This window comes from Eretmochelys imbricata, chromosome 17 (assembly GCF_965152235.1).
Source record: "Eretmochelys imbricata isolate rEreImb1 chromosome 17, rEreImb1.hap1, whole genome shotgun sequence".
Lineage (NCBI taxonomy): Eukaryota > Metazoa > Chordata > Testudines > Cheloniidae > Eretmochelys > Eretmochelys imbricata.
Genome location: NC_135588.1, coordinates 18,188,491 through 18,211,946, shown reverse-complemented (window position 1 = coordinate 18,211,946; position 23,456 = coordinate 18,188,491). Strand labels below are relative to the sequence as shown.

At 46.5% G+C, this 23,456-nt stretch overlaps 1 protein-coding gene across 1 annotated transcript in view; it reads right to left on the bottom strand.

Moving 5' to 3' along the window:
* Positions 1-23,456, bottom strand: part of COL26A1 (collagen type XXVI alpha 1 chain) — a 213,743-nt gene that overhangs the window by 14,596 nt on the left and 175,691 nt on the right. The window contains exons 5-9 of the mRNA XM_077836850.1: positions 22,358-22,511; positions 14,477-14,593; positions 11,733-11,885; positions 3,834-3,926; positions 1,541-1,602 (exon numbers count right to left, since the gene is read on the bottom strand). Coding sequence (XP_077692976.1) covers positions 1,541-1,602; positions 3,834-3,926; positions 11,733-11,885; positions 14,477-14,593; positions 22,358-22,511 — 579 coding nt within the window. The remainder of the gene's footprint in view (positions 1-1,540; positions 1,603-3,833; positions 3,927-11,732; positions 11,886-14,476; positions 14,594-22,357; positions 22,512-23,456) is intronic.

The following is a 23,456-nucleotide window of genomic DNA, read 5'->3' as shown; positions in this document are numbered from 1 at the left end:
CAAGCTACCTACCATGACTAAGGCTCTTCCCCCTCCCTCCCCCCACCCCGTGTGTATATCCTGCAAGTTCAGAGGCCGGAGTCTAAGAGAAGCTTCTGTTTGTTTTGCCCTTGTGCATTACTTTACATTTAATCATGTGAAATTGCAGCCGTCATTTTGCAGCCAAATCTCCCAGTGTGTTTATAGTCATCTGAAATTTCCCACAGTTCTCCATAGCATTTGATAATTGAAACAATTCTGCACCATTGGCAAAGTTCACCAACTTGCTGTCCATTTCTTCTTCCAAGTGATTAACAAATACACAGTAAAATCCCATTTCTCCAATCCCCTGCAACCCCAACCTCCTCCTTATCCGAAATCAAGGTTATGTCCCTCGACATAAATCACTTACCCCCTATATCTCCCCCAATTTTCCTAATTCCCTATCATCATTTTATCCATGTTTTATGTCCTTGAAATAGTTTGGATTGGCAGCTGGACTACACATTCTGGAACACTGTCCCAAATATAGGTCTCCTGGGGTTCCCCACTATAAAATAATTACCACTAGTCAACTATTCATCATCACTTCATTTCTTTTTCTTTAGCCAATTTTCAATCTGTGAACAGATTTAGCCCCTCTTTCTGTAGTTTTCCACAATAACCTTTTATGAGGGACCTTGTCAAAAACGTATGATCTACCCAATCACAATAATCTTTTTTTATCCACACATAATTAATAGAGCTGGTCAGGAATGTTTTCATCTAAATGGTTTTTGACTGAAAATGCAGTTTGGGGGAAATTTTGATTTTTGCCAAAGCTTTTTTGATTTTCCATTCTGAAAAAGGCAATGAAATATTTTGTTGCAGCTTGGATCAACCCACATCAAAATATTTTGGTTTGTTGAACTGCATTTCCCTACAGTCCTGCATTGCCTCATGGGAGCAATAGTTCAGATATCTCATGGGCTCATTTTCTCATAGGGGCCAGCATCCCTAGCCAGACTATGTATACCATGATACAACACTCTCTCCTCTGACTGAGCCGCATGGTGCATCATGGGAGATTTAGTCCAGCAAGCCAGCCTGGCCCAGAGAGCCCAAGAGAAAGGGGGCATCAGGCACCCAAACTAAAACTCCCAGGAGGCAATGCGACCTCATAGGGAGATACAGTTTAATATTGAACTGGCTCAAAATGAAATGTTTTGGCTCAGTTAAATAAACCAAAACTTAACGTTTTGCCTGGGAATATCAAAATGTTTTCTTTAGCTTAAGAACACCAAAATGGAGCATTTTGCCATTTACAAATCAAAATTTTTCAAAACATTTTGTTTTGAGAAAAATTTCAGTATTTCAGCTTTTTGTCCTGATTTGAGATAAAAATAAAGTATTGAAATATTGGAATTTCTTGCTAGATGCAAATTCCGATTTCCACTCAGCTCTACTAATTAAACATTTCATCTACAGTGATCAGTTGCTTTGCATTTAATTCCATGCTCCGCTCCCCTCCTTCCCCCACTTCCGCCCCCTCCAAGGCATGGGATGGGATAAAATTACTTACTTGTGATCCAGGAACTCCAATAGGTCCTGGGGGCCCTTTGGGTCCTGAATTGCCTGGGGGTCCTGGCGATAAAATCATAATCTGAGACAGTTTTAGAGACATTTAGAAAGAAGGAACCTCAATTTCAGTCACACTCTTTCTTTTGCAAAAAGAACAGGAGGACTTGTGGCACCTTAGAGACTAACCAATTTATTTGAGCATAAGCTTTCGTGAGCTACAGCTCACTTCATCGGATGTAGCTGTAGCTCACGAAAGCTTATGCTCAAATAAATTGGTTAGTCTCTACAGTGCCACAAGTCCTCCTGTTCTTTTTGCGAATACAGACTAACACGGCTGTTACTCTGAAACTCTTTCTTTCGTTACTCCTGATTAGTGTGTTTCTCACTCTCTACACAAATCTCGCTTGAACATCAGGACATGGCTTAAGCACTGATATCAAACAGAAGATAGATGCACATTCTGATGTAAAACATCCTTCCATACTGGAATTATTTTAGAGCCATATACAAAATTTTAATAATGTAAGAAGTAAGAAATGCAGCAAAATTTCAGACTCCTTTTAAATGACTATTCTTCCTTGGTCCCAAGAGAAATCTTAGATCAGAATCCACAAAGCAATTGTACCAAGTGAGGTATTGTACCTGGGATTTCTGAAAGAGAATGAGTGCAATACTGAGTGAAGAGATCGCTGGGCCTTGTGTGCCACCGGACCCACAGTACTCTGAGGATTCATAGAATCATAGAAGATTAGGGGTGGAAGGGACCTCAGGAGGTCATCTAATCCAACCCCCTGCTCAAGGCAGGACCAACCCCAACTAAATCATCCCAGCCAGGGCTTTGTCAAGCCTGACCTTAAAAACCTCTAAGAATGGAGATTCCACCACCTCCCTAGGTAACCCATTCCAGTGCTTCACCACCCTCCTAGTGAAATAGCGTGTCCTAATAAACAACCTAGACCTCCTACACTGAAACTTGAGACCATTGCTCCTTGTTCTGTCATCTGCCACCACTGAGAACAGCCTAGCTCCATCCTCTTTGGAACCCCCTTCAGGTAGTTGAAGGCTGCTATCAGATCCCCCCCTCACTCTTCTCTTCTGCAGACTAAGCAAGCCCAGTTCCCTCAGCCTCTCCTTGTAAGTCATGTGCCCCAGCCCCCTGATCATTTTCGTTGCCATCCGCTGGACTCGCTCCAATTTGTCCACATCCTTTCTGTAGGGGGGGCCCAAAACTGGACGCAATACTCCAGATGTGGCCTCACCAGTGCCAAATAGAGGGGAATAATCGCTTCCCTAGATCTGCTGGCAGTGCTCCTACTAATGCAGCCCAATATGCCGTTAGCCTTCTTGGCAACAAGGGCACACTGCTGACTCCTATCCAGCTTCTCGTCCAATGTAATCCCCAGGTCCTTTTTTGCACAACTGCTGCTTAGCCATGACTGCAGAAAGGGGTTTGTATTAGCCACAGCTAAAATGGAGGGGTTGACATGACTATATAAAATGCCTCTTCACAGCTGGTGTCAACTCTGCTCCTGCTGAGGCAAACAGTTACAAACTGGCTTCTCCCTCGCTCTGAAGACGTCCCTTTAACAAAGCTTTGCCTCCACTAGTCCCAGGGCTGGTGCAAGGAGGTTTCGCGCCCTAGGCGAAACTTCCACCTTGCGCCGCCCCCCGCCGCCCACGGCAGCTCCCCGCCGCTCCCTCCCTCCCCCCCCTCGGCCCGGGGAGCCCCCTCCCACGGCAGCTTCCCACCGCCCCCTCCCTCCCTCAGCCCCGGGAGCCTCGTGCAGCCCTCCCCGCCCCAACTCACCTCTGCTCCGCATCCTCCCCGAGCGCACGGCCACTTCTCCCGCCTCCCAGGCTTGCGGCGCCAATCAGCTGTTTAGCGCGCAAGCCTGGGAGGGAGAGAAGCAGAGCGGGGCGGTGCTCAGGGGAGGGGGCGGAGCAGCAGTGAGCTGGGGCAGGGAGCGGTTCCCATGTGCGCCACGCCCCCCTCCCCGTTACTTGCTGCAGGCGGCCCTCCCCGCGCCCCCCTGCCCCAGCTCACCTCCGCTCCACCGCCACCCGCAACCACTTGGCATCCTAAGCGACTGCCTAGTTTGCCTAGTGGTTGCACCCGCCCTGACTAGTCCAAGGCCTTTGAGCCCAAACTCTTGCAGCCAGGCCCAGTTGCTTTTCCTGGCAGGCATCCTGTCGGAATAAACTATGCCACTGGATCTTTCACACACACAACCTGAGAAGAATCTTTGGTTTGGTTTCTCCTCATTAAAGCTGTCTAGTTCGATTTAGTCAGTTACCTGGTGGCCCAACAGGCCCTGGTGCGCCACGTGGGCCTGGCAAACCAGCCATGATCGTGTCTATGATGGTGGAAGCCAGCTGGGGTTCTCCATCTGTGATAAAGAGCAGAGGAATTAACGATTGAGAAAATTATCAACTGCAGCGTCCAGTCAGTCAGGATTTCACACTGGGCTGTTTGAAAGCTCGAGCTAGCTGTTGGCCAAGGAGAGAGTGAGTGTTTAATTAGGTGGAATTCTGACCATTAGAACAATTTCCCTGACCGTTCTGAGGGGAACTCATCCAGAAGCTCATTGAAAAATAAAACTGTGATTTTCTACCAGAGGTGCCAAAGCAATCATCTCATTCTTCAGGCTCTATACATTAGGCCATTATGTGGACAGACTGGCTCCGGATCAAGTGCGTTTACATTTAGTCTCTTTCACACGCCTCTTGTTCATCCCTGCACCCTGTTTCTTCCAATTGCCCCAAAGAATTTTCCCCTCGTTCCAAATCAGTGTTCTTGCTTAATTACTGAATCCTGCCACCAGTCGCCAAAGCAGACTGGATTGCGCCCCCTTCAGGGAGCTGGGTGGCAAAAGGCTGCTACTGCATTGCATAGCAATAGTGTTTGTGAAAGCCTACAGATGTCACCTCTAAGACCACTGGTTTCCAGTGATCCAAGAAGTCATGTATGAACTCTGAGTCTCCCTGTGACTGCCCAATAACTGGTGTCAATGGTGCTGAGCTACTGCACCATTATAGCAGCCCAGAGCACTGCCACCAAACCGCCATGGTAGCCAATATGCAGCCACCAGGTCATCAAGTGTCTGCATATCAGCCCAACACACTATCTACGGACTCCTATGCTAGTATACTAATAGTTTGCAGTCCATTAGAGTGGCACCTTTCATTTGAAGATACAAAAGTGCTGTAGACAATATGTAATTTTACAGATGGGGAGACTAAGGCACAGAAGTTAAGTAACTTGCCCAATGCCACATAGCTAGGAATAGAATCCAGGTATCCTGACTTAAGTGAGGATTCATGTCCACTGCTCCAGCCACTTGATCCTAACCAATTCCATAGGCTCAGGAATTTATTCCTCTGCTGACTTTGTTGCTGTTGGCCTTAACTGTAATCAACATTTCTCTATTCTCCTGACCTTCCTTTGGATTCATAAGCAGGGGCAGTGAAGGACAAAATGAGAAGAGACTCACAGGCATCTTCAAAACTTGAAAAGAATACATACAATTAAACACTACAATAATACAAGCCATGCTACTTCAGCAGTTCCTTTCGGGGGAAATGGGATGGAAGTGCTAACTATTGCTTGAAGAAACAATTTATATATGAGAGATAATCTATCACTTAAAAATAACTGCATCTTTGCTGCAGACTCCCCAACTAGGGGGCTCTGCCAGGGTCCGGTCAATGGATACTGCATAGCACAGTTACCCCTGACAGAAGGCCTTCTGAAAAGCCAGGTTTTCTCCAGTTCCTGCCCCCCACGATCTAGAAACTTCCATTTCCTCATGCCTGTGATCTCAAACCTCCACACATCCATTTCCCACCCTGCATTTCAGTGATTTTTAGCTCACTGAACTACCATTAGATGGGATTCTTTCCATGCATAGAGGGGCAAATTCTATTGTGGTACATGGGTGTAAATATAGAGCAACCCCTCCAAGATCAATGGTGGTGTTGCGTACTCTGCACTGGCATAAATGAGAGCAGAATTTGACCCAAAGAATACCCCAAAAAAGGAGATAAGTCCTGTATAGACATTTTAGAGGATTTTCACCTTTGGTGAAGCAATGGATGTTGGTCATGGATAGAGGTACAATAGGAACAGTGGTGATAGATCAGTGATCTGATCCAGCGTGACATATGCTATGGAATGCTGGGAAACAGCCGTACTCCAGATGCCCTCAGGGACAGGGCATCTCTGCAGTGGAGTCCAGGAAGGGAACCAGCATGCCTGGGACTCTGAACCTAGGTCTCTCCTGGAGAAGAGCCAACACAGAAGGGCCAAACTCAAACAGGTATTTCCTTGACTGTCGTTTTTGACCGTAGCCATCTTTCCTTCTTTGCGGCCCAGAAACAAAACGTCTGAGAATGCTTTCATGTTCAAAGGGAAAGGTACCCAAGTGAAGTGTGTAATCCAATTAATCTGAGTTTTATTTGACCATGTCAAAATCCATCAGGGTTTGTGAGTGAGACAGAATCTGAAAACGAGCATTGAACAGCAGAGAATGCATTAACAATTTCAGGGGATTTAAAAAAAAAAAAAAAAAGAACAAGCAGTCAACAAAATTAAGCATCCTTAGGGAGGTGGGATGGGGTAGTGCGGTTGCAAACTAATGGGATTTAATTATTGCTGAGGGGAGTGAATGTGTGTTGCAGAAAGTTCCAGGCAAAGAGAATATGATGATGATGACAAACAGAGTTACTCCTCACAAATCCACCCATCCTGACATTAGATCAATTCGAGTTATTTATGAAAGGTGCTTCTCTAATTGTGATGCACTACGGGGCGGGGGGAGCTCAATAGCTCAACATTTGGGCTGTGCCGCATGCTGGGGTGAGACTCTGTTGTCGCTCCTTCCTTGGTAGCGCAGCCATGGAAAACTAGCCAAAGTACTGGCTGCCTCAAGAGGACCAGCACAACATTTCCTGAATTCCTTCTATGGGGAGAATCCTGCCCCGCGCCTCCCTTGTCAGATAGGGCTCGAATTACAACACACCTAGTACACATCCACCATACGTGAGGGTGGGATTTGGGGAGTCCAAACCCCCCTGCACTCCCTCTGTATCACCACAAAGCAGCAGGTCAAGCTGGGAGAGCCAGTGGCTACCTGGATCCTCCGGTCTTTCCCTCTCCATACACATTGGGGTCACAGGAGACCCTAGGACTTATGCAGCTCAGGGCTACAGTAGCAACCACAGAGTAGCTTCTGTGTCATTCAACAGCAAAGAGATGGAGGATCCTCTCCCCCTCCAATGTGGCTCTCCCTGAGCTGCCTGCAACAATTCCAGCTACCCTGGCTTGAATGCAGGGGAGTATCCTTCCCATTTAAACCACCCTGATGTAGAAGTTGTTCCAGGCCTTTTCAAACGCCCAGCTGCCCCAAAGTGTCTAACAAGCCAACCTGTTCGATACAGGCAGGGCTAGGGATTTGAGCACATGGAAAGGGGGAAACTTAAAAAGAGGCTGAAATCTATCCTGAGAGGCAGTGAAGCTTGTTCACCTGTGTAGCAGCCGCGGGCATCCCAGGTACCTGGATGTGCACAACTTTCACAGCCACTGGAACAGTTTTCTCAATGCCAGCCTCAATCTCTCTCCTCGCTTTCCCCTCCCTGTCCCATCCCTCTCTCTTACTCCCTCTGCTCCATTCACTCTTTTCAGAAAGGCCAGTGGATCAAACACTGGATGGGGAGCCAGGAGATCTGGGTTCTGTTCCCTATCCTGCCACTGAACTGCTGGTTGACCTCGGGCATGTCCCGTCCTTGCTCTGTACCACGATGCCGTTTCTATCTTAAAGCAACTCACAAAAGATATAAGAGCGTAACACCTCTGATCAGAGCAAGGTATTATTTCCCCTTCCCTTTCCCCAGAAAAAAAGTCCTTTCATTTCACAGCCCTTTTGATGGGGGCTCTAAGATAACGTACCCAAAGCCTGCCCTCCCATCTCTAAGTGCCAGAGCACGTAAGTTGCCCATTTACCTACAGACACAGTGGCAATAGCAGGTATTGTTTAGAATCTGGCCCATCTCAAACGATTCTGTGTTAAGGATAAATTCTCCCCCTTAAAGGCTTGATTTGTTGAGACAGGATGGAAATGAAGTAATCCTGTCTTAATTTCTGCCCGCTACCTGATCTGGAGAGACACAACTGGGACCAATTTCTCTACCGCAGCGAAGTGAAACTGTGAGAAAATGCTTGTCTCCCCCCTTTTTTGCTTTTGCCGGCTGATAAATGTTGCCAACAAGGAACTTGTTGTGATTAATAAAACACTGACATTAACCATGATCAGGCAGAACCTGAACACTAGTTAATAATAATCGGATACAGCTTTCTCCCATAATGGGGGTGCACATGCTCATTAGCTGGGGTATGCTTCCCTCTGCTGTCAGCAGATGGGATCTTATGGTTATGGTTTTCAGATGTGCTCCATTTAAAAACAAAATAAAAAAATCCTGTCTGGGATTTATAGAGCCAGCTTCTACTGGCTGTTGAGAATTAGCTTTCCACCAACCCACACAAATCAGTTAACAAGAGTGAAAGGGCAAATTTTATAGGATGATTGCAGTAAGCTCATCATGCCACATTAGTGACCTATCCTATTAGTAAGCCTTGTATTAATCACAAGAAGAAAAAATAAGTAGGGATTGTTTAGAGTTTAACACTTACTTACAACAATGATGGAGGCTCTATGAAAATCTATATTAGACAGATAGGGTCTAGATCAGATATAGACCAAAACTCTAAAATGCTTAGCATCACTCTCTGCACCTAGGTGAGAGTCTATCCCTATTAACATCAGTAGAGCCAGGATTTCAACAGTCGGTAAAAATCTTGCAAGGCCACACGCTGGATTGAATTTCATTGCTACTGACCATTTGTGGAAACGAGACCAACGTGTATCCTGAATGTGTATCTAATAGGAATCAGCCGAACGCCATGATTCTTGCCAATTTCCAATCTCAAAGATTTCATATGACTGAAAAAGTAGAGGACGCAAAATTTTTCATACAATGTAGTCACCTACCTAAAGGGGCAGTGAGTAACAATTTTCCTTTTGAGGATTACGGGGATGCAGAGGCAAAATTCTGATATTGTGCGATCAAGACAAGGAGACAAGATAAAGCAGTAAATGGTCTTCAGAACTTACTGCGTTTGCAGTAGGTGAAACATTCTATGCTATCTATTCTGTTCAGGTTCTCATACCATGACTACGTTGGGGTTTCCACAAACACTCTTCTGCTCGGGTCCCCACACATTTAGTTTGGGTCTACAGACTATCGTCTTGAATCAATCTTAAGTAACACATTCATAGATTCAAAACCAGAAGGAGCCACTGTGATCCTCTAGTCTGACCTCCTGTATAACAGAAGCCAGAGAAAATTCATGGTTGAACCAGAACAGATTTTTTTAGAAAAACATCCAATCTTGATTTAAAAATTGCCATTGTTCTGTCTGATCAAAGTACTCTCATTAGAAGCAAATGCCAGGGATTTTATAGCTTTTTTAAAATAAAAGGGTAGAGTCTATAATTCAAGGGGAGATTGCCCAGTGGGCCAAGCATCCAGGCCAGTTTCTATGCCAATTTGAAGTCAGTAGCAATACTCCCACTGGCATCACCGAGTACAGGATTAGGCCTCAGTTTTGAAACATTCCTGGAAGGAATGACTGGGTAAAATCATTCTTCCAAGGCAGAGAAATTGGGTCCCATGCAGTATGTCTCTTTCATGAGACTAGGGTCCTGGCTGTTTTCAGGGCTATCAAGGAGAACATGGCACTTTTCACAAGTATATAGGTTTGTCAAAGTTAATTCTTTCCCTACCACTCTTTCATGCTGGCTGATTGCTGCCCTCCAAGAACAGGCAGTGTTTCAGTGGTTCTGTATCTATGTCATTTTCAAAGTGCTTTGGGATCCATTGGGATGAAAGGCTCTATGGAAATATACAACGTTACTATTGTATCCACACACAGTAATTGGTATGATCCTCTAAGAAGCCGGTGTGAATTTAATGCAAAATCTCCTAGTGACAGTGACTACAGTAGTTCATTCTACATTTTGCTAAAAGCCTGGATACTGAACCACAATTAATTTAATCCTGCCCATAACACACTCAATAACTTTAGACAGAGCAATGCTGCTAAAATCTTTAACAAATTAAAAATACATCTACTCTCCTCCAGGAAAAGGAGTGTGAAGTGGGAGGTAGGTGGAGGGGAAGGAAATCCATAGATAATTATCAGACACAAAGATACTTACTAATCCTGTGGCTGTAATTACAATATTTTGACTCTGAAGCCAGAGGTGAGTAGAACAGCTGGCACTGTTTAGGGGTAGGGTGGGTAGTGCATTAGTTTTCCAGCACTTTACTAGCCAAAGGGACGATATTACCGAGTTTCAAAGTATCACTACTGGACCCGAGCAGTAGAACTCCCTGCCAGAAGTGACCAGAACAAGCCCAAACCTGACAGTGCGCAGATTGGTGTATAAAATGTACCTTTTCTAGAATGCCTTTCCGTGCTCTTAAAAATATAACTAAATAAACAAGTACAATATTTTAAAAAGCCAGCCAGTGCACCAAAATCCATGCCCCTCTGCCTACGGGAAGGGAAGGAACAAAACACTTCCTTGTCCTGGGCTGTCAGGCTTTTTAATTCTGTGCAGTACATAGATGCTGGGTTTATAGATTCACAGTTTATAAAGCCAGAAGGGACCATTGGGATCATCTACTCTGACCTGTGTAACACAAGCCATAAGACTTCCCTGAATTAATTCCTGTTTGAACTAGAGTATATAAAAGCATCCATGGTAATTGGTGGTATATAAAAGCAACTGCTAGACAGACAGACGGAGGGAGGGAGGGGCAGCGGTAAACTGGATCTGTAGTTATTGTGTGCCTTTGTTTTAAGCCTAGTTGCATTAAGTTCTGATTTGTACCCCAGTGTCCTGACTCTTGCTTTCAGTTATCCCAGGTGCCCCACTGAAATCCCAAAGCATATTTTAGAGCAGAATTTGGCTCAGAGCATTATGGTTCAAACAGGAAGATTTTCCCTCTCCCTGATTCAGAAGATTGGAGGAAGGGAGAAAAGAAAGGTCAGTTTCCACACCACAATACCACCACCCCCCTCTTATCTAGTGCTTTTCATCAGTAGATCACAAAGTAGATGTACTGATGGGGCTCTGAGGCACAGAGAGGTAAAGTGACTTGCACAAGGGTCACCCAATAGGCCCCTGGCTGAGCTGGGAACAGAACCCAGGTGTCCTGAGTCCAGTCCAGTGCTCTATCCACTAGGCCACACAGCCTCCCCTAGCATAGTCTCCCCACCCCACAGCCCTTCCCCTGATGTAGAAGGCAATCCCAATGCAAGACTAGCAAAGCAGAGTCAGCAGGGGGAGCTATTTGCAGGATAAATAAAACGTACAAAACACAACAGGAGCACTGACAGTTGTGACAATGAAAGAAACAAGCAGATGATACTGTCGGGTTCTGAAGGATGCAAGGAAGCCACTCAAGAAGCATGCTCCTTTGTTACTCCAACTTGTACTAAACCGCTGAGGTTCTCATTGCAATTTTCCACCCTTACAACTAGAATATTCTAGGACTGCCACTTTTGAGAGGTAGTTTGGCGGGTCACACACGAGCGTCCTGCCATTGTGACAGTTGCTCTGTGATGTCACAGTGCCCATCATCATATTATCACCTAACGTCACACGGGTTGTATCATCATGATGCAGCCTCGGTTTGATTTGGAACCCGATGAACGTCCAGCAAACTAGGCTTGCATGAGGTACAGTTGCCTCTTTAAAATTAGGACAATCCCAGAAAAACTAGGACATGTGGCAACCGTAAACCCTTCTCCATAACCCCCAGTCCCATAAACTACCCAGCTACGCTTCTTAATCCAGGCTCAAGTAACAACCTGAATGAAGAGTTGAGGTTCATCAGCAGGGATAGATGGGACAATCTGACTTCTTTCCTCCCCCAAAACTTTTTCCTCTGCCTAAATACCCAGCAGGATCCACAAGAGACGCAAGTCATCTGGTCTCTTCCAGTGAAAGCTGGGACATGGTAGCACTGGGCAGGGAGGAGAAGAAAAACATCTGATTTCCTCTGCACAGGTTACCAGCCTGTCACTCACAGATGCACCCGGAAAGATGTGGACACTTAAGGAAACCTACTTTCTTTTTCAGCTGTGGGCTGCAGCGAGTAGAGAACCCCTTGTTGGACAGTGAGGGGAAGGCCTGGGGTGGCAGGTGACCCCGGAGGTCCTGGGGGTCCTGGGATTCCAGTTTCTCCTGGAAGTCCTCTTGGTCCTGGAGGTCCCAGAAGCCCTGCAAAGAAATAGAAGAGGAGATTTCTGTGAAGTTGGAGATGCATCAGCAGGTGCACTGGGGCAAAGAGTTAGTACAAAGCCCACCAAGCTGCTGGAAAGAATTTAATCTAGGTCTAGAAACGGCATTGCTCCATAACAGGAGCTGTCAGAAGGGCTGAGATGAGCATCTCTCCACCCTTGGATCCAGTTGCAGGGCTCGGGCCGTGCCGGCGAAGTCTGTGGCCCGTCACAACCCTTACATTGGCAAAAATCCCAGTAAAAGGAAAAATCTCTGCTTTTGGAGGATGAAATGTTCTGGCCTTCTGCTGCTGGTGAGGGATGAAGTGCACCATTTAAAATGATTCTAGAAGCTGCTGCTATTCAGTGTGGAATGGAGCCGTGGAAGCTACACAGAAAAAGGGCTAATGTTAATAGGAATACTTTGCAGCTTCCATTTTCAGAGCACCACACAAGCCTTCAGGAAACTTCAATGACATCCGAGGGAGACAGCTAAGTCCGCATCATTATTCCCCTCCTCCCTTTATAGATGGAAAAACTGAGGCACAGAAGGGTTAAATGATTTTCCCAAAGCCACAAAGCAAACCAATAGCACTGCCTGGTTCCCAGCCTTTTGCTGAGCCCATCACAAATTGATTCCTGCCAGGTCACAGGGGAAAACAGGCAGTTATTAATAGAGCTGCTCCAAAAAAAAATTTATGGAAATTTTTCACTTTTTAACAGAAATTTGAATACTAAAAATTTTTGGTTTTCAGTGAAAATATTCAAGTTTTTGGGTATTTGGTGAAAATCAAATTTTCTTGGGAAAGCAGAAACTTGTGGCAAGAAAAATTGGACAACCCCCCCTCCCAATTTTCCACTGAAAAACCCTTGTTTATTAGTTTTAAATGAGTGATTCTTTTCAGTGAACTCCACAGGAGACCGCGGAGGATGCACGGGACAGAACAACTTCTCTGGGGAAGAGTTTGAAGATTTCTACATGAAAAAACATTCATTATCGACAGAACGGGTGGGAAATGGGAGGGAGGGAGAGAGAGAGAGAATGAAAAGCAGTAGTTTTGTCTCAGAACCACATCTGTTAAGTGAAATAAAAGCCCTTTCAGTTGGCTTGAAATATCAGGCACCTGACAATGACCAATACAGTCCCACCCTGTCCCTATTAACAAAATGCAGAGGATTTTTAATTTTGGTTAGAGGTGTGGGCATTCAGCACCTCTGAAATTCAGCTCACTCTTATTTAGCTGTCCTAAATATGGGTAATTTGGGGCTGAGCCTATTTTGCTTTGGTTTCCCCCTCTGCAAAACAAAGATCATAAGGCCTGACTGGCTCAAGAGCATTGTGAAGTTTAACTTAAGGATGAAACTCACCCCTGTGCAGAGGATCCGCACAAGGGCTGGAGTTCTACATAGGCCTCACGCTGCAATTCTGCATGGGAGAGGGGAGGGGGAACATCGCCCTAATGTTCGTGAAGGGCTTTGAGTTACGCAAATGGAAGGCAGCGAAGAAATGCAAAGTATTATTCTGAGCGACCCTCCCAAGCAGGTCGGGAACCAAATTGTGCAATGGGCAGATTAATGCTGCTCTCTTTGGGGTTGGAAACTTGTCTTGACTCTTGTTTCTGAGAAACCAGAGAGTCAAGACATCCCAGACCAGACCTCAGCCATTTTCAGGACCGCAGCAATGGCCCCAGAGACATCTTGGCATTTCTCATATTTAAAGAAAAGGAGGACTTGTGGCACCTTAGAGACTAACCAATTTATTTGAGCATAAGCTTTCGTGAGCTACAGTTCACTTCATCGGATGCATTCAGTGACGTGAAGTGAGCTGTAGCTCATGAAAGCTTATGCTCAAATAAATTGGTTAGTCTCTAAGGTGCCACAAGTACTCCTTTTCTTTTTGCGGATACAGACTAACACGACTGCTACTCTGAAACCTCTGACATTTAAGGCACACTCCGGGTTTCAACTGTTTCCCTGGCTTGGAGATTTATGAAGCACTGCTAATCAGTACATATGCCGCTTGTCTGGCAGTTTGGCATAGCATTGTCTCCATCACAAGATTTAGTAACATTCTGGGGATGAGTGAAGTCTTCTAGCTCAGCAATAGGTTGCATTCAGAAGGGAGGGCCCTATCTAGAACCCTTTCTTTTAATGTAGACAGCATTATTGTTTCAATGTTAACCATCTGATTGCTTGATGTACCTGACGAGAGAAGCAAAATTCCTCCCCATGAGCTACGCATGCTCCCCAAAAGCAGGATGGAGCAGTGAAAGGGCTAAACAGGAAAAAAGCTCTTCTCTGCTTACTAGCTGGACAGAGACTGGTTTTACATCTCCTATTAGGTACTGCTGGCATCCCAGAATAATCACTCTTCAGCTACATGGATGGACTAAGGGGGTGTCTATGTTAATTTAAAACTTTGGGCCCAGTCCTGGGAGGGGCTGAGTGCCCTCAACACTCACTGATCAGAGCGAGTTGATTCAATGGGACCTAAAGATGCTCAGCCCATCATGTGATCAGGCCCTTTATGTGCAGAGGAGTTTGTCTAGAGTAAGATGAGCTTCCTAGCATGAGTTCCCCTAGAAAACTCACCTGGTGGCCCTGCTGGTCCTCTCTCGCCAGTTTGTCCCCTGTCTCCTTTTGGTCCTGGTGGTCCTGGAAGTCCAACTGGTCCAATTGGGCCTGGGGGCCCAATCTGCCCGGGTAGCCCTGCAAACATTCAAATAGGAAACTAGTTGGAGCTTAGGACACTGGAGTTGTTATACGCGCTTACGCATCAGAAAGCAACCCAAAGAGATTTTGAGAGGTACAGCTGACTCAGGGGAAGTTCCTGCTCTGTTTGGTTGCAGCAGGGGAGAGTGGTGTTGACCCCATGAGTGCCAGCTTACCAGCACACTGGGCAGGAGAGCTTCGCTCACAGATCGCATGCTGCAGACAGCAGCATCTATGCTAGTCAACAGATCATGCCCATTGGAGTGTTGATGCACAGGCCAGCATGCTAGCCAGTGCCTCCATCCTTGTGTTAATCTAAACTTGCAGTGGCCCCCCTCCCAAACCAGTACACCTACAAGGCACAAGGCAGGGGTTTACGGAAGTCCCTACTCCCTCCTTCACCTCCTTAACCCAGACCCAGCTTTTCATCCCATACAAGTTTAATATGACATGATCCAGTTGATACCTATGTGAAAGCAGGTACTAGAATGACTTCCACTACCACAAAGAGATTGTCTATTACACATCAAAGGAGTGGTATGTCTCCTCCATTCATTTAGTATTTCATTACATCTAATATATGTCCCAGTTAATACAAACACTGCCCACGTCAACAAACACGCGTGATTGAACCAGACCCAGCGTGGCAACTAGATGTTACCCATTTGTGTCATTGAGGAGAGTGCTGAACAAAAATACATGGAGATACTTGTAACACAGTGACCCCAGGTAAGTGAGTTACATAGCATATTCCTCTGAAACCCTGGGTAAGCAGACAGAAGGCACAGAGAGCAGGGTGTACATTGTACGCAAGCAGGAAGGCAGTTCTTCCTCTAGGCTCTAAGTTGTGGAAAGGTTGAATGGTTTAAATGTTTCTGCTGTTTCCTTTGGGCTGACAAAATAATAATAATGTTTATCACTTATATAGTCTAGTGCTTGATATCAAACACTATGTCTGTTCTTGCACACCAAGGTAATAGGTGCTTTGGCTATATATATATATATATTTATTTTAAAAGCACTGACCAAACACTGCCTAATCCTTGCAACTCCCCTGAAAGGTAGGTAAATGTTTTTGGCCCCAGTGAAGTTAAGTGACTTGCCTAAGGGCACTGAGCAAGTCAGTGTCAGAGACAGGGTTAGAAGAACTCAGAAATTCCTGGCTCCTAGATCTGTGCTACCAGGGGCTTTGGAATACTCAGAAAGAGAGAGAAATGCAAACCACAACTTTGGGGAAGTTTAGTTCTGAATGTTCAGATTTAGGGTACTAGCTCAGGCCCAACTTTACTTGTAAATGTAGTGAATCGGAAAATAGAACTCTCAAACACACAGAGGGCAGGTTTCATTTTCATACACTTTTAAACTGTCAGATAGGGAAATCCCACCCTTTCTCTCCCCTCCACCACAGCTTGAGATCAGGAGAGGCACCAGCCCCTCTGACATCACTCCCAGCTGCCTCTGGAGGGCACCATGGGCTGGCCGGGTATCAGCGTCATGGCCTGTGCACAAGGGATTGAAGATCTTGCAATAAATGATGAACACATGAGATCTGCAGCTCCAAGAGCTTGAGATAAGCACTGGAGACCAAATCCTTAGGGTATGTTTATGGAGACGATATCACCCTAGCTAAGTTGCTGTAGCTATGCTGACACAACTCTGTAATGTAGACGCAGCCGTACGCTGACAAAAGGGGTTTTCGTGTCGGTGAAGATACACCAACTCCCCCAGTGATGTCCAGGGAAGCATTCTTCGGTTGACATAGCTGCGTCTACATTGGTGGTTGGGTCGGCTGGGGATGTGGTTTTTTCACACCCCTGACCAACATAGCTATGTTGACCTAACGTTTAAGCATACACCAAGCCTGGCTTACCTTTCTGGCAGGTGTGGATCTGATTCCTATTCTGGGTATGCTCATCCAAACTATCTGCATATCTTGGAGATGTTAACCACAAGAGAACAGGCTTTCATAAAGATCCCGTCCTTCTTTCTTTTATCTGGTTTGTAAATATTGACAAGTATTTTTCTCACAGTGTTTTGGAACTTCTACTTCTTATCCCAGCTGACTCTGGGAACGAAAGGATCGGATCGGATCTTAAGGGTTTTTAAGGTGCCACAAGTACTCCTCGTTCTTTTTACTGATACAGACTAACACCACTACCATCCTAAAAAATTAAGACTATTTTATGCCATCAAACAGAGTTCTGATTTGATTTGAATGCAGAGCAAAGATTCGTGGAAGGTTTTTCATTTTTCCTAAACAAGATTGTTCATCCATAGGACACAAAGGTTTTTCAGTGTCTGACAGGGCCAGCCTCATGGATCTGGTACGGGAGTCATCTAACATGACAAGAGCATAGGCCACAAATTATATCTCCACGTGGTGCCTTGGCATCAGCAATATTCAGAGCCCAGGGGCCCAGCTCCACCAATATTTGGGGCTGGGTGTCTGTCCTCCCGCGCCTCCCCTGAAGTGTCCCCCAGCCCTCCATGCGCCTCCCCACCTCTGCAGCTCCATGCTGCCTCCCTGCAGCAACTGCTGCCGCAGGGTCCTAGCACCCCCCATCTCCATTGCCAGGGCAGACTGACTGAGCCTGCCCTTCCACCTCAGACCCTTCCCTTTTCCGGCGGGACCCTCCACCAGCACGGGGGGGCCCCCGCCCACAGTCACCCGTCCTGCCCCATGATGGGCAAGGAGGCAGCCCCATCCCTCGCCCCCCAGTGAGGCTACAGTCGGGGGCAACAGCAGGAGAGGAGGCGCACGCAGCACCCCCTGGCACCCACCACGGGGGAGGGGAGGGAGAGTCCTAGGCCTGAGAGGGGCCCTAGGAGCACATGCAGTGACAGTGGTGGGCATGAGTGTGCTGCTGGGGGCGGGGGGGGCGGGGCGGGAAAGGAGGGCTCCTCCCCCAGAGCTCTCGGCAGGGAAAGGGCTGGGGGAGTCCCGGAGCAGCCTGCCTGCACCCCAAACTCATCCCCAGCCCCCACACCCCCAGCCAGAGCTTTCATCCCCCACACCGCACCCTCAACCCTCTACCCTAGCCCTGAGCCTCTCTAACACCACAAACCCCTCATCTCCAGCCCCAGCCAGAGCCCTCATGCCCCCGCACCCTAACCCTCTGCCCGAGCCCTGAGCCTCTCTAACACCCCAACCCACCCAGCCCCAGACAGAGCCCTCACCCCCACACCCCTACTCTCACCCTGAGCCCCTCCCATACCCCAAACCCCTCATTCCCAGCCCCAGAGCTCTCACCCCCTACACTCGCCCTGAGCCCCTCCCACACCCCAAACCCCTCATCTGCAGCTACACCCCACAGCCCTCGCACCCCCTCCCATCCCCAAACTCCCTCCCAAAACCTGCACCCCCTCCCTCCACACCCCCACACTCCCTCCCAGAGCCTGCACCCTGCACCCCAATCCCCTGCCCCAGCCTAGGGCCTGCACCCCAGACCTCCTCCCTCACCCAAACTCCCTCCCAGAGCCTTGGGCAGGTGGGGGGCAGAGTTTGGGCAGGGGTGGGTTCTGGGCACCACCAAAAATTATACAACCTGCTGCCCCTGGACAAGAGGATATATTTGGCAAGCTTAGGTAGGTGTGCATTGGCCCCTTTAAGAAAAGAAGGCCATCCACGCAGGGCACTGTAAGCAGCCACTAGACCATGTACTGAAGCTAACATACACCCACACAATTCTGAATTGTTGTCACTGAGAATTCCTTCCTGCACAGAGGGAGGAATAAAAATATTGACTGTTTTCAGGCACAACACACTGAGCTTGGGTCAAAATATGCCCTTGATCATATAAAATGGCCTCAATCATCAAGTTCAACCATTATAATTCAACCCTGTTAACTTCTGCAGACCAAGAGCAATCATTTGCTGCCAACAGCCTCAATTGTGCTGTTACAGAAGAGATTTAAAGGAGATGGCACTTATTTCCCTGCAGGTAGAAAGTGCTAATGGAAGGACCAGGAGCTGCAGCACTGAGTAATATATCAGACAAATGCTCAGCCCGGTGACAAATGGTGTTACCGGCTCAAAAGAGACAAATGTTTAAAAAAAAAAAAAAAAGATACAAGAAAAGAGAAAACAAAACCGGTGGGTCAGGTCTGTAGCTAGGATAAGTCAGCGTAGCTCCAATGAAATCTTTCGGTATTGATTTACACCAGCTGAGAATCTAGCTCAAATCTTGAAAATGATGAGAGCCAGAGAAATGAAAGGAGAGGAAGAGGGCTGTGGAGGCATATTGGCTAGGGCACCAGAGTAGGACTGAGAAGATCTGGGTTCTACTCATGGTTCTGCCATGTGACCTTGGCCAACTCTCTGTGCCTCTTTCTTTTCCCATCCTTTGTCTGGCTTGTCTATTTTGATTGGAAACTCTTTGGGGCAGGGACTGTCTCACACGGGGTGTTTGTTTGTACAGTGCCTAGAACAACGATGCCCTGATCTCAGTCAGTGTTTCTAGGTACCTAGCTATTTGTAATACAGGTAAATCATCATCATCAGATGTGGGTTTCTTTTTTCACTCAGTAACATACTTGCTAGCTCCTTTTGCCTCCAACTATCCACCTGGAGCAGCAATTTTATCCCTCCTTGTGCAGCTGGTATTCTAAATTCCCCAACATCTGAGGACAGACGAACGTCTGCCCTGGGGAGTTAATGCCATGCCAGCAAGAGAGGTAAAACCCAAAGAAGAAACCCAACCTCTCTGTATCTACAGGGCACCACATCACCACACATCTCTCTCTGGCGCCTCCCCCACCCCAAGTTATAGGAGGACTCTTTCATTTGAAGCTCATGATCTTGCCTGCATTCCTGGAGGCACCATATATACAGAAATGAACAACATTTTGTGCTTTGAAAGGGGAGAAATAGATACACCAATCACTTTCTCTGTGGCACTAGCTGTTCAGACTCTAATTAAAAGAGCAGGAGGGTGGAGAGGAAATGCAGATGAAAAATACGTCTCCCATTACCCACTAGCTAAAATCTGAGACTTTTTTTTTAATCCTCAGTTAAATACAGGCCTGTTGATTAATGAGCTGATCAGAAAGTCCAGTGATGCAGCTGTCTCAACAGCTCTAATTGCTTTTAAAGGACTGTCTAGTTTAACTCCTGTCAGTCAGGGAAGAAATATCAACCGCAGTAAACAGTAGCAAGTTTTTCTGGATCTTAGCCTGGAAAGGTCTCAGTCAGTCAACGCTACAAGGTCATTCTGAACCATTCCCACCGTTCAAAGCATCGAACCCAAACCCACTTCTAATGGGAACCACCCTTGGAAAAAACAATGGCAGTGGCCTAGGCAGGAGGTAACTTCCCAACACTGTAAGAGCACAAGGAAAAATATCATGCCCATGGACCCCTGAAGTGGAGTAAGGAAATTTAAGTCAGGTGGGTGGAGTCTTCAATCTTGTTCCTGGACAGACACTGATAAAATGAAGTGCAGGTGCAGAGAGACCCCGAGAGCAAAAATAAATGAAATGGGGAAGAAGGAATGAGCACCTAATGGACGCTTGGGGAAACGCTGCTTTAATTCAGTTACTGGCAACTGTAGTTGTCATGCTAAAAATACTTTGCAGAACATATCGTTAGAAAGCCTCCCTTCCCTGTTGTGGCATCCTGTCCAGTTATAAACAAGGATTACATCTGGTCTGCGTTGGCTGCATCCGTGCTCCGAGTCTGCTGCAGTCATGAAGGGCTGCCATAATAAACGGCTCTGACAAATAAAGGAAAACATAAACCAACACTAGGCCCTGTGGAAGATAAGGAAGATCGCTGGGAGCCGGGAAAGCAACTGTCAGACAGGGCCTTGGAAGTAGAAAGTGAGGATCTTGAAGTGAGCGTGCCAAGGTCAAAGAAATACAATGCTAGGAGACCTGTCTAGCCAAGACAGCTGAGCTGAAGATTTGTTGTAATTTTTTTTTTTTGCACACCACAGGAGGGATCATAAAACAGCCCAAATCTGTTTATGCTCAATTTAAAATAATATATTGCATTGTGCCACAGATTTATCATTAACAGAACATCTTTCCTGTTAATACATCAATGGCCTCCCAATCCAGGGCTCACTGCCAGAGAAGTGCTACATTCTGAATACAATCAATGAGCATTACATGTCCGTTCTAGGGTACCCCCAGGGTCTGTAGATTTTTCAGGAATGTTTCACAGTGAAAATCCCCATCCATCGTGTGTAAACATTTTCCTTACAAGACACAGAAATACCTACTGCTCCTAATGCAAGCTTAGCGTCAATGGAACCAGGAGTCAGCTCTTAGTGATTTCTTGGGCCAACACAAACACACAGTTTAAGAACAGACCACTAAGGCTGGCAAAAGGGGACTGGAATGTTCCCCCCCGAGGTTGGCCACTTTTTTCCTGGGATGCAACGCTCTTCCCTGCAGAGGCTGAGGCGCATGAAAAGAAGCAAAAAGCATCCTCACCAATGCAAGAACAGTAATAATGGGTTTTGAAAAAAGAAAAGGAGTACTTGTGGCACCTTAGAGACTAACCAATTTATTTGAGCATGAGCTTTTACCAGCAGGACAGTGGGGTGGGAGGAGGTATTGTTTCATATTCTCTGTGTATATATAAAGTCTGCTGCAGTTTCCACGGTATGCATCTGATGAAGTGAGCTGTAGCTCACGAAAGCTCATGCTCAAATAAATTGGTTAGTCTCTAAGGTGCCACAAGTACTCCTTTTCTTTTTGCGAATACAGACTAACACGGCTGTTACTCTGAAATGGGTTTTGAGGAAGTCATATCCAGCTCCCCTTGGCTGGAAGGATGGCTTGGGGGGTGGGGGTGGGGGGGAGATTGTGGGGGGAGGAGATTAAAGAGGAGAAATAGGAGTAGATCCTGCAATGTTCCAGAAAACAGTACAGGATTTAGTTTCATTTTTACATTATGCAGTTCATCTGTAACTCACAGATCTCTTCTTTCAGAGAGAAGGAAGAATGCAGTCCACAGAGCTGAGCTGCACAGACAAACTGCCTAAACTGTGCACGCAAATCCCACGTTCTACTAGAGTGACAGGTAGCTGTATCCGAGTATACCATTTTGGGCGTGTGAACACAAGATCTGTGCTCACAATTTAGCAGAGAGAGACTTAAAGCAAACCCCTCACTCACCCTGAGCTCTGGGGAAGAGAAGATTCACAAATGGTCCTTGCAGCTATGGCAGATCAAATCAAACTCCCAGATTTGAATAGCCTCCAGCACTGGGGAAGTGTGGCTCCAGATCTCACCATCACTGGTTCTATTCCATCCCTCCAAGTTAGGCTGAGACTTCTGAAAACACATCTCTGTGGGGTTTGTTTTCTCTTTGTAATGTATATTTTCAGCCAGGCTGAAGCTCCCACTGCTTTGCTGCAGGTGCAAAGATAACTGCAGATGCAACTCTGAGGACCTGGGCCAATAACCCCCCAGTCTGCAACTGCCCTAAGGTAGCGGGAGGCACAAGTGCTGGGACTGGTACTTGCAGTTCCCTGTAGGCTCAAAAACATGGGCACAAATGTCATGGGTGCAACTTACATCTGCCTATTTGAAAACCTTTTCCTATAACTCCCACTCTCTGACCCGATAGCTAGAAAGAACAGGAAATATTTCACTCTGAGTCATGGATGTGCTCAACCCCAAGGCAGTTTCTAAGACCACGTTGCACTGAAGCAACTTATTCATTAGTTATCACGCAGAACTCACAATTGGATTTGTACTGGGCATCTGACACTACAGAAGGCATTCAGAGTTAATGCCTGGCTATATGCTTACCAGCTGGTCCCACCGGCTTCCTCAACACAGTCCCAGGATTTACCAGGGGAATAGCATCTGGGAGCAATTCATCATACCACGTGGCTGTCGTCCTCGTGATTGGCAGGTCATTCTCTGAAGGGAGGGTGCGCTCTGCAGACTCGAGCAGAAGAATCTAAACACAAGTCACGGGAAGAAAAACGTAATTGGGCAAGATGGCTCCATACTCCAGAACGCTGGATTCCGAGAGGCACTGAGGTCAATGGGAGGTGCTGGGCAATCTCAGGGTCAAGTCTATAAGTGACTAGAGTTTCAATTACTGCACTCCAGGGACTCTACTGTGTGCCCTGAACCCCAGTGGGCTGCACAGTGTATTGAGGTGTTTGCAGGGAGGTGCTGAGCATCATGCAGGATTGGGCCCTTAATGAGAAAAGCAACATGTTGTCAGTGAACGGCATTAGTATTAGGGGACGGAGCCTTTCACTGCTCTACGTCACTTGTATAAATGCAGCTCAGGTCAGTAACACCATGCTGAAGGGAGGCTTGGCAGCCTGTATGAAATGAATTTCGGGGCCTGAGAACTGGCACCGGTTGCAATTTTCAAGATTCTGACAACATTTTGAAAGTTGAAGAGGGGAATCTGGACAATATTTTCCCTGATTTTCAGACACAGCTCAATTTTGGAATTTAAAAAAAGGGGATGTGTGTGCAGGGGGAGCTGGGGAGAACACAATTTTTAAAACGGTGGCAATTTTTCCTCTTTTCTCCACACAACTCAGCTCAGTAGTAAGCCATAGTACGCAAAATGCCAGCTGTAACTTTGAGTTAATGGACGCCACTTCCAAATAATTAACAATCTGATGTTTTCTGGGTTTAACCCGTTTGGGCTATTTAGAATGTAGACTCCTTGGGAAAGGGGACCAGTGCCATATCTCCCTCTGTGCATTATACAGTGCCAAGTACACTAACATCACTGTAAATACAATATTACTAGTATTCCTCTGCGGCACTATAAACAGAGGCCAAGAGGAGGGCCACAAAGTCAGTGGGAATTCAGCGCACTTAGCATCTGGCAGAATCAGGACCTAATTTCCCATAAAAACAGGGGTGGGTGGGGTCA